Here is a 12,355-nt window from a genome sequence, read left to right as displayed (position 1 = left end):
CTAAGGGGGATTTGAAGAGTCACTATGCCCTAAAGTTGCAACGAAGTGATAGAAGCATATTCTTGGGACCTATAAGTGATCTCTAGGAAAATATCGAAAAATGATGTACTACGTGAACTCATATTGAAGCAAAGTAGTCAGTAGTTTAGGTGACTCGACATTACGATAAGCACGCCCTCATGGAGGACAACTGGAAGTATTCATCAGAAAGTTCTGAATCTAGGTTCTGCTCCAGTTGGGAGTCGTCAGCCAAATATGCCAGCACTCTTGAGGGAACGGAGTCACACAGTGCCAAAGTTAAGGATACAAACATGGCAAAATGAGCAATAAAAAGTAATAACGTTAGAACATGTTAATGTATATAAATATGTGTAAATGTAATACACTTACTAAAATTTCTAAAGGTGGTCTGCCAACAACAACTTTAGAAGACTCTTGTGACCAGAATAACGGTACAGAACCACGCATTTGTACATAAGATGAAACGCGTCCATGACGAAGAAATGAATATGAGCTATCATGTACTATTTGTTCTGTTTCCACCTGAAGAAAAACCCATTTAAATTCACCTGTAAAACATTAGACATTGAAACCTATGGAAAAACACAAATTAAATATCGAATTGCTATTACACGATTACACGGTGATAGGGTGGCCACAACTACGTTCCCTAGGCATAAATGGATATAACTGAGTTGATTCACAACAGCGAAATGGAGAATTTTTTTATCATACAGACATTTTGCTTTATTTAATTACTAGTCAGTATATTATCAGATACACGATCTATTTTGTAAGCATGAATGTTGTATTATATTTACTACAGGAAAGCACAAGTAGCTCAAAATCGTTAGCATTAATTATTAGTAATGATCATAACTGGAATTTTTCGGATGATTTGGACGCGTCAAACAATCATTAAATAATTGGCTCGCTTTACTGAAGCCAACAAACAACTTAACAGTTTGTACTGCCTAATAATATCTACCATTGATGTTTTATGATCATCCCTAGTATGTCTAAAAAAGTAAACTAAAAGGAAATTTGGATTTCGGTGTAAAGACCAGTCACAGCAAATCACTTTTCCAAGTAGGACTGTCGTAAATTCGATGGATAAATAACGATAGATTACTTAGTACAGACTGACAGAAATATTATTTACATGACAACTAGTTTGGTTCTCAGTTGAGTAGCATCAAACGTTATTACTACTAGTATTTACTATTACTTAAACGTGTAAACATTGGTACATGAGGGACCCTAATATATATGCACCATACAAAAAAAACGAGATTGTGAAGAGATAAAGGAAGGTGCGTATAATAAAAAATGAGCAAAAATAAATATAAATTAGTGCATGAGAGCGAATAATAATGATAATAATAATAATAATAGTTGGAGAAGCAATTCAGTCAAGAAAAATGCAACCAAAAAGAATTCTTTCAGTTAACGAAGTTACTATCACTTATATGGAGAAAGTGAAAAAAATTACAGCAGGTCCATCATTCGCTTCTCTTCTGAGCAATGTTTGATAAAGTCTCAAGCCGATGTGCTGCACCATCTCTGGGACCCCAACCAGGGAGTCGTGAAGGACCAACAGAAGCCAGTCTCGTACAGCTTTCTTGTAAACCTCGACATCAAGCAATATGAGCACATCTATGCTTTTCCTAACCGGTTTTAGCGTTTGCAATGTGCAATATGGGATTCGCTGAGACGAAATTCGTAGTACTGGACGGCCGTTCAGTGCTTCCAGGTTTCCAGTAGTGGTCTAACTTAGACAGGTTCATGATTTCAATGAAATTTAACAATTTCTGCAACCCTATGCTGAAAATTTGTTGATTCTGTGAAAGAAGCGACTTAAACAAAGCCGAGAAATGTCAGAAGTCCAATTTTCTACTCATTAGGATATTACAATTTAATCCCTATTGTTGCTATGAGAATTTAATAGTACTTTTATGTGTATTGTACAAGCACTTCAGTGTTTATTACAAGCCACTCTATACTAATGTTACTGTGTATTACAATATCTGGAACCGCTTCCTTTATTCAAAATTGAACTCTATAGTTAAAAGTGTGTTGGGGATGTCAAATTCCCAGAACTTACTTGATAAGTGGCTTAGTTTTGTAATTTTATTTTGGAAATTTGAATTTAGCTGTTTTCGCGCCAAACGCGCTCTTTTTACCTTCACGTCATATTTCCCACTTGTAAACTATCTTAAACGCTATTGGTCCATTGTTTCTTTGTGTGTGCTATTTACTAATGATGCTCAAGGACAAATTGTTGCTGTATAAATGCGCTTGACTTTTTCCCTTATTCGATTGCTTGTACTCGGCTGCTTACGGAATACATATATATTCCCCTACTTGCCTTGGACTTCTTCATCTAGTTAGCGGGGCCTGGGACAACAGATTAGAATAGCTTATCGTGTCATTGTGTCATTGGCTTTCGTTCATTACCGCGGATTCGATTTAGTTCAAGCATATCAAAGTGTAAATTTAAATAGTTTCAAACTGAAATGAAATAATTATTCTTCATATCTGATGCTCTTTAGCTGGATTTTAAATGATATAAATTAGTTACGAGAATCGATTTTGAAAACTAATCACAATTCATAAGGAATTACCATTATAACAGGAAATATGCCTCAAAATTGTATGATGAAGTTAAAAAAACTGGCATAGAATCACACTTACTTCATTTGCAACATCGCCAACTAGATTAACACCACGTTTCAAAAATCGCCGACCAGCGAAATGCCTTGATCTACGAGCAATAAGAGTAATCATCATTGGCATTCGGCAAGCAGATAAGGCTATTTGACTAACACTACCATGAAATAACAAAGTGAACCATTCAGGCTGATCACTAATGGGATGAAGGCCATTACGGTTACACCCTGGTCGAAATCTCGGTGGAATTAATCTCCAATTCCAAACATACTTATCATTGGGTATATATTTCGATGTTAGCAGATGGATATGTTCCCGACGATCAGACTTAAACAACTTGGAAACAAAAAGAAATCAGATAATTACATACGCTCTAAACAGCATGACACCAATGCAGTATAGCTTATGGCATAGATACTCAAAGATGGGACAAGAATTAAGTGTGATACTTGCATATTCGCAAAATTAAGAGCATACTTCGACTGGTATATATGATTGAAAGCTGACTATATATCGTTACATTACAATGTAATAAGGAAATTTAAACGAGATGCTCTGTAGAACATGTTTTATGAACAATAAATATATTTTTTAGTGTTACACTGGGACAGTGACGTGAAAAAAAATCGTGTATTTATTAACAGAATGATTTGTTTTTTCACTGTGCAAAAAAGTAGTATTCAAAAGAACGAACGGGAAAAATATAAATTTTAAAAAGTGTGTGTAGATGTTTCTAATAGCTGAGTGTTTATCACAATATAAAAAAGAGCAGGATATTTGGAGAACTACATTGCGTAACGGCGGATATCACTGATTAACCCGTCTTTAATCCCTTCTCCTCCATCTAAATTCATCCCCACCTTGATAGCTTCTTTTTGGGTATCAGACTATACTACCCATTACTATTTGATAGTTTATGTTATCAGAATCCTGGGTCTGGTAATATTTGATTTTTACCTGTCGTAATATACCACTGATACTAAGCAGTTGCATTCTACCTATTTCAAAAATATTTACATACCTGTGATAGAATTCATTTGCCCTTTTAATTATTTAGTCTATGTTATGGGTGTTACCCATTGAAACTTCGTTTATTCTAATAAGAATCTATATTTTGGAAATTAGTGCAGAATAAGTGCCAGTTTACAGGCCTGATCAGGCTTATACAAAATTTTGGGTAATAATAGAAATAAATTCAAGTCTACTTTATCTGGAATGATATGATCTCCAAGTAACTTAAAAATGAGCATTTTGAATAAATTTTACAAAGCGAATGTGAAACAATGAGCGTAATAGATAGCATAAAAGTTTGAGTGAAATGATTTTATAGTACGACATTTAGTAATTGTTTACACTTCATAGCAAAAGATAGATTCAGTGGTGATAAACTTATCAATAGTGTACAAACTGAGAATACATACAGAAATACTAAGTATGTGATATGAAGGGACCGTTAGTTATGTTTTGGTATGAACAATATAACACGTTCGCTAAAGACGGTAAATGGAACAGTTTGAGCACTGTAACTTTCAGTTTGTTTATTTGCACTATTTCATCGAACCATTATTGCTGTTTGGGATAGAGGTGAATTAAGAGGTACTGTAGTATATTCAGTCTCTTGAAGAAAAACAGGTATAACGACGAAGCGGTAACATTGTTTATGGGGTCCAATCAGGTTGCTGTCACATACTTAAATACCTAATAGCTCCTAGGACACCGGCTAAACTTGAGAGGGCGATACCAACAAGAAAAAAGTCTAGCTTATAGGCTGCGAAATCATCACGTATTCTGGAGATCGAAGTACCATTATCACCAAATAGTAGGGTTAATAGTATATTTTGATTTTATTTCCTTCCAGTTATAATATGTATGCACTCATTAGCAACAAGAAAAATGACAAAAACAGGATGAGAAAGGAATTGGTCAAAAGATTGTAGAGATGAGTCTCGTAAAACGCTCTACACACGCATTTATTGTACCTGAAATCTTATATATCTAATTATTTCACATCAGCTTGTTTTCTGCAATTTTTCTCGGTTTTTTTGACCATTAAGCCATTAAGTGCTATTTAACGTACATTTAGTAGACAACGAAAATAATTAATAAATAAAATTATAGAACTTACAGGCTCCATGTTATATTGTAAACTATGAGATAAATCATAGGTGTAACTAAAGTAAAAATTGCTAGCTAAATCTACACTGCTAAATAGTTTTAAATATCGCATTTCATCACTGGAGAGTTTTTTACGTCCTATAGAACTTTTAATAAAATGAAATAGTCCTGTTTGTTGTTCATCTTCATTAGAGCAAGAATCGTCATCAAGATCTTGTGAAACTGTACTATTTAAAGAAGATATTGAAGAATAATGACTTCTGGAACCATTATTTGCAAGTCCGCTTTCATCAACACAATGATTGCCAGGAATATAAAGTATAGCAGTATCTTCAACCTTTGAATACAAGAAAATATAAAATGTTGAAACCAATGTGCAAACAATGGATAGTAAAGTGATTATACGTCAAATCAGAAAGTCAGTGTAACAAGTTTAGACCATGATAATATTTAGAATGGGCTGTTATTGGAATGAACATTGGTGACTTCGGATGTATCTGTTTCTGCCAGTAATTTATAATATAAAACTTACACTTAACAACCACCAAAGTATAATCATATGGGAATTTTTAACATGGCGGAAAATTTTATCATATTTATTAGGTGTGCCAATAACAGAAATACAACTAGATATAGAATAGACAAAATATGGCTAACAGCGGAATCCAGGACGAGCGTTTTTTCTTATCGTCGTAATAGTCATATCAGGGTAATCCGCACAAGATCTCAATATGCCAACCAAAACTGATTGCATTTCATTGAAAATATCAACAATGCGGTAATCCAAACCATTTTAAATTGAATCAGAAATACAACTAGTTTGAGAAGAAACGTACCGTTTATTTTTTGGAAAATCAACGTGTCGGTTGATAGGAAAAATCTACAAGATTAAGTTCCAAAACCAAAACACTTATTGTGTAAGGGTTACCGATACTAATTACTTGCTTGAACAGAGCAAATTAACATATGAGACAAGTTGTCATGCAGAAACTAATGTAATACATAGTTTATTTCCATTTCCTGAAAGGAAATAGTAGGGATACGTATTACTTTACGATGCCTTTTATCAATTGTTTCTAACAAAATAAGTGACTAGTCACAATGATACTTTAAAACAAAAAATAAATTGGACATTCTTCCGCTTCATATACTCCAGTCATTGCAGTGCATGAAATCACTAAAAATTAGGTAAAACTTGGAGTCTGAACAATTGAAAATTCTCTTACTGAACGTGATTAAAAGTCCGGTTGGATATAGTTACTACTAGAAACTAATATCAATCATAAAATCAATGGAAGTAATGAAAGATCGTTTCGCACTGTCAGTTATATGCACTATGTCAAGACCTATCGATGCTAATAAATACCATGGGATTGAGTTCAGTGGATTTCATATCCTTTGAAAGCGTAACTTCTAAACATTTAAAATTTTGCCTAATCCGATGGTGAGACAAGTAATTAGTGAAAATGTCTTTTTATCCAACTACGGTAAGTAATTACTTTGACTCGTCGTAAAAATACAACCAATGACGGAAATTCAAGTTGTTGGTTGTTTACCATATAGGTTGTTTATAAAGTGGTAAACTCCATCGAGAACTATGCTGTCAGCTAAAATCTGGAAACTCCCAGCTGATGGAGCTAAAACTTAGTGTCTTTTAGGAAAGGTCAAGCATGAGGTCATATATTAATTGAGTCATTTAATTCAGTTCTTTTAAGTCCTAATAGCGCCTTATTAACTAACTGATAAAACCCCGTTTATTCCAGCTGATTCATTTGGAATGAAAAGCGAAACAGGAAGAAGTTCAAAAAGTGTACTTACCTTACAGATTTGATGTTCACCTAATTGTGCAACCACTGAGTATTTAGTAATTAAGATAAGGTAATAACCACGTAGAAATCGTACAACTCCAACGACCCCATAGCATTTTGTAACTAAAACTAGAGAACGTTTACTGCTACCAGTGAACAGAGCAGAAGCTGCAGCTTGTTGTAAATCCTTTGGATTAGAAGGCATATCGTCAGATATATTTGAATTCGAAATAGATGAAGTTTCGTCGATTTTGGGCAAATGTTCCTGAGATCGACGCTTTGAAAAAAGTGAAGTAAAACGTGACCATTTAGGAGATTTTGATGCCTCCAACTTGTCGTTACCATGAGAACTAGTTTGCGGATGGAAATGCTACGAATATCAGAATATTTTGCAAAATTACATAATTTATGGGTAGGATTTAAAAGTTAATACGCACAAATGAAACTTTAAGTGCAAACTAAAACAGTTTTAATATTCTTATGACTACAAAACCGACATCACATATGGTCCAAACTAGGAAAAAAGTACCTTCTATCATGGGATCGCCGGTCAACACCATGTCTTGTTTAGTTCATTCCCAACTTTTTACAACCCAATGGACATCAGGGTAGACGGTAGCTAGAAAAGCATGACAGAAGTCCCGAACACTTCAACTAGTAAGGGTTCATAAGCTCATCAACTGACTTTTCCTTTTCACTCAGTAGCCCACTTGGAAACTAAGCATTACTCACTCGGTAGTTGTCGTAGGCATGCGATACTTCGAAAACATGTACGAGAAAATAACTACAGCCTAAGTATATTTTTGGCTTCGACAGAGTACGCTTTAGTCGTAGAACACTGATGCATATTAAACTTGTCATATGATTAAGACAATCATAACCACACCAGCATAGAGGAAATAAATTGAAAAGATGAACAGTAAAAAAGTTGAAGTAATAATTGTATCAACGGTAGTGAGAAAGGCTAGACAATTTCAAAAAAAGAAGTGAGGAGTGTAAAAGTTGTGAAATAGTATCAAAACTCAAGAGCATCAGAAAGACGAAGAGTAAATGCACCTAAGTTACTGAGACTGATCACAATTCATATCACCTATTCTCCAACCACTAAGTACTATTATTAGTTATCATTATTGTGCGGATCCTAACCACACACTTTACACCTACTAACAGTCATTGAGTGCATGGACCGATGCTACATTTTGTTTTGCCCCCTCCCAAACTTTAATCTATGCTAAGCCTACCCCAGAGACAAAAATGGGTGCCACGGTACACGATGTTTGGACACAAATGACAGCTAGTAGTTGACAGACAGCCGTTAAAAATGCGACTAGGTCGAGAACTTACAAAATTGTGACATAAGATAGAACCAAATAGCTATGTCGTTGACTTCATCAATTATAATTTTGTTTCTTCATATTAGAAATTAGTATACAAAAGTAGTTCAGTTTATTTTGGTTTGAAACCAATAATTATGACTAACTACACACATAGTTAAGTAGTCTGATATACGTGTTTGTGTAAGATTGTATTAACGAAGAGAAAGAGGAAGACAAGATGGTTATCTAAATCGAAGCGTGTCACTTAGGTCCTGGAAGCGGTACATATCACCTCACAAAACTAAAAACGGAAGTAGAGAAACTTTTACATAACGTTGTTGTATTCAGTAGTAAGCCCCCAAAATGCCCTGGTACGGCCAAGAGTGGGGAGAGTCTGCTCTCCCTCTCCAAATAGTTTCACATGGCCACGTGTATATAGCCTCTGTCAGGGAAATCCTACTCACTGCCTTCTCGTGGCATCACCGTTGTTTACGAAATTGAGAGGACAAAAAGCGAATGTCCGGCGCTTTAACCGGGTTGGTGGACACGGAAAGTCCACCTATGGGAGTTGGAAAACCCTGATTCCAAACCAATGGTGCACATGGGCTCCAGGATCCTGAGGGAACAAATGGCATATGAATCAGTTGTTGGTCACCGGCTACCATGGGACTGAATCTCCTCACGATGTTCCACTGCCTTGTGGATCAGACCTCTAGGTCAAAGGCTCTGGGTGTGGCCCCTAAGAAAATCACCTGCTTCAGTTTGGGCACCTGAGCAGTATCACAGCCCTCACACAAATCGAAAGAGATTTGTGCGGCTCATATGTATCTGGTATCCCCTTGTACCAATATTTATGTATATAAATAAATAAATAAATAAATTCAGTAGTAAATACGCGGTAAGTGAAATGGGACGATATTCACTAAAATTATAAGTCGATATTGTAGACTTATGAAACTTACTCGACTAGTTGCCTGGATAGCATGAAGTATTCGTGCTAATTCTGATTTGGAATAAATATGAGGATCCTCAATTATATTCAAACGCCATAGTCGATCAACTAAACTTTCTGCTTCAACAGTTGCTTCAGAAGCACTACACTCTTTATCCAACCATAAGTGACCTTCCCTCAAGGGAACAGGAGCACGAGCGATCTTAAGAATTCGGAAATAGCGTTCCCCAACATTAGAACCAACAAGGTAGATGTGAGAGGGGCTTTCATAAACACTGATACTCTTCATCCAATTTATGTATGCTACCTCCATAGCTGAAAAAAACGCACTAAGTTATTCTCAATAATGCCATTAAGGATAGAAAATTTCAATAAAAATGAGCGCAAAAAATTAAAACGTATTTTAATAATCACTCGGATGAAAATCCACACAAGAATCAGATATTAAAAATGAGCTAGTTATCACCTCTTCACAAATGGATACAACTCTCCTGGTATACATATTCAAAAGTAGGTTCGATGAAGAGAGATCCTCATGCCCAAGATGAGCACAGGCTTTCCAGTTTATCTTTTAAATTTTAAACTGAAACCGGGTCATTATATAGTCATTATCTAGGACTTGGCCTCATCTAGTCTGTAAAAATTCAGATTATTCTACTGCCTTCTCCAGTAAAGTTATTTTAAGTCCCAGTGGCCACATGTTCGAACACCATTCTACATAGGTTAGTTTGGGAGGAAGACTGATATAACTAGTCTCCTAAAGTATGGCTCAAGGCTAAGCACACAAAATTATGCTTAGCAAATGAGTTATAAACATTTTACTCAATACGGCAAGAAATACAGATATTTCAGCAAATACACCAGCTTCACAACCTATCAGGATATTAATGCTTGGCCGATATGTTTGTAGTCAAGCATGGCAACTAAGTGATCTCTCTTACTTGTTTTACTAAGTCCAGCCACTAAACATCAAATCGATATAAGAGCTGAGATATTGATCGGCGATTTAGGAACCTAGCTTGCTGATATAATGGCCAAGGTCATATATGACTGGGGAGTGGCCTACACTACATTTATAGACATAATTTTTTTATATCACCTAGGCCAGAATTATCTCCAAACGATTTTTTTAAATCCACAGGACATAAGATAGACTCTACAGTTAGGGTGTATATAAAATAAACCGGGTAAGTAATAGTGAGGTTAGATGCAGGGTATTAGGAAATGATGGTAAATCAGTTGATGAGGTGATGAATCTTCATCGACTGAGATGGTTGGGCCACGTGTTACGTATGCCTGAACACTGATTACCACGACGCGCAATGCTGACTAGTGTATGGGATGGTTGGAAAAGAGTTATGGGCGGCCAAACCAAAACATGGCATCAGTGCTTGAAGTCACTAACTTCTAGTCTGAGCCATGTTGGCAGATGCAGACTACTTGGTTGGGGTCCGCGTGACTACCGTAACCAATGGTTCAAGACTCTTGGTGACATGGCTCAGAATCGATCACAATGGCGTAGGTGTATACACTCTTTATCTTCTCTTAAACCTTGAGATTAAAATTGCTTCATAATTTTCTTCCTTCCTATACTATATCCTTATATACAACCTTTCTTTATATACTACCACCACTAAATTAATTACTTCTATGAATCCGGTGTTGATCTTGTTGTGCTAACGAGGTATGACAACTTGGACCGATGCATATATGTGCCTAATCCTACGTTGTCGCTGACTGAAAATAAACATTGAATTGAATCATAACTTGGAACCCAATCCTACCCTGCAATACTTAATTGTGAATTCATCATAAAAACTAATTATCGTTTAAAAATCAAAACGCTGAAGTTTATACCTATTTTGAAGGTACGGTTTATATTGGAGGGCCCTACACCAAAATAAAACTCGCATATAACGGTCCTCACTGGGTAAAGATCGTTACATGTGATGAACTAAGACAAACAGAACAAGAGCCAACGAATTAGTAGGCAAACAAGAAGCACTGAAATTTGATGGTGAAGGCAATCGATGACAATTACCAATCACGCAAACGTGAGGCTAGGAAAATTGTTTTAACTATATTTATATCGTAATCAAAACTAAAAATTGCTAATCCACGATTTTAAATTTTAAAAGCACTTTCTATATGTACATTAAATCGTTGTAGAGACTTGTTTCTAATAAGGTAATTTTAACTCCTAATGTTTACCAGACTACTGGCGAATCTCCAACCTTGAGATTTTTAATCTCGAGCCAACGTATTTCAGTTCTCAATAATAAAGATAGGAGGTCAATCAACCTATATCAATCCTTGAGGTTTTAGATTACAGTAAAGGTCCAATCTCCTGTGGAGTATACAAACAGAATGTGCTGATATTACGTTTTCCGGTGGAGAATTCGATTAGACCATCACTTGGTGCGAGAAACGGAACTCAGTCTTCAGTCTTCAGTAGTAAGAATAGGAGGTCTAGTGACCTATTTTAATCCTTGCAGTTTGTTACACTGTGGAGGTTCAATCTCGTCTTGAATATATCAACAGAAGGTGCTAATATTACGTGTTCTGGTAGAGAATTCCAGTAATTCACTACTCGGTGCGAGAAACGAAACTCCAGACGTAGACGATTTGATCTCGGTTTTTGGACTTTCTTTGAATGTCCTCTCAAATGACCAGCCCTAGACGGGAGGACATGTTAGTACCAAGGTCATCGTTCAGGATCTCGGATTTAGAACTTTCCCAGAAGGTCCTCTCAAATGATCAGTCTTAGATGCCATGTAAAGATAAGGCATAATAATACCACTGTCATAGTTTGGTATACGACAAGCAAGTATTAGATCACCCCGTAATCCTCAGGCCATTTTCGGTTAAGTCTGTCAATACCTAGATTTTCCAGCTCCAGTAGTAGTCTATTTGCTGGCACCTTGTCAAATGCTTTGCCGAAGTCTGTGTAGACAGCATCCACTGATCTTCCATATTCTATGGGACTCTGTCTATTGCTCCTTTGCCGTTAGGAGATTTGTTGTGCAAGGTAAACCTTTTCTGAAACCGTGTTGCTCGCTGTTTAACAAGTTGTTAGTTTCCACGAATGTCATTATGGTCTTTTTGATCATTCTTTCCAGTATTTTAACTACTATACTAGTGAGGCTGACAGGTCTGTAGTCTGACGGAAGTTGTTTTGGTCCTGTTTTATGTATTGGAGTGTCCATTACATCCTTACAGTCCGTAGATAACACACCTTGGTCAATTGACATATTGAGTATCGCAGTTAATGGGGCTGAAATATATTGTGCAATTCGTCTCAAGATTTTGGAGTGTGATTCATTCGGTCCTGTTGAATTTTCTACACAGAGAAATGCGGTTGGCTATGTATTGGAAATACGTCACTTAAAATAAAACTAGCACTTAACAAAAACCCACTGCCCAGACTGACATCAGTAACTGACCTTGGGGTACATTACTCTGACAGTCTTAACTTCTCAGAACATATCTCAACT

At 36.1% G+C, this 12,355-nt stretch overlaps 1 protein-coding gene across 1 annotated transcript in view; it reads right to left on the bottom strand.

Annotated features, from left to right (window-relative positions):
• Smp_157920 (suppressor of actin (sac)-related) overlaps positions 1 to 9,174 on the bottom strand; it is a gene marked incomplete at both ends in the record, with an annotated part of 44,562 nt that extends 35,388 nt beyond the window's left edge. Inside the window, 5 exons of the mRNA XM_018790138.1 lie at positions 391 to 543; positions 2,695 to 3,006; positions 4,796 to 5,122; positions 6,604 to 6,963; positions 8,872 to 9,174. Of these exons, the coding sequence (XP_018655511.1) occupies positions 391 to 543; positions 2,695 to 3,006; positions 4,796 to 5,122; positions 6,604 to 6,963; positions 8,872 to 9,174 (1,455 nt within the window). The remainder of the gene's footprint in view (positions 1 to 390; positions 544 to 2,694; positions 3,007 to 4,795; positions 5,123 to 6,603; positions 6,964 to 8,871) is intronic.
• Positions 9,175 to 12,355: the final 3,181 nt, after the last annotated feature.

The sequence above is a fragment of the Schistosoma mansoni genome, chromosome W, assembly GCF_000237925.1.
Source record: "Schistosoma mansoni strain Puerto Rico chromosome W, complete genome".
Lineage (NCBI taxonomy): Eukaryota > Metazoa > Platyhelminthes > Trematoda > Strigeidida > Schistosomatidae > Schistosoma > Schistosoma mansoni.
This window is presented reverse-complemented; position numbering and strand designations above follow the sequence as displayed.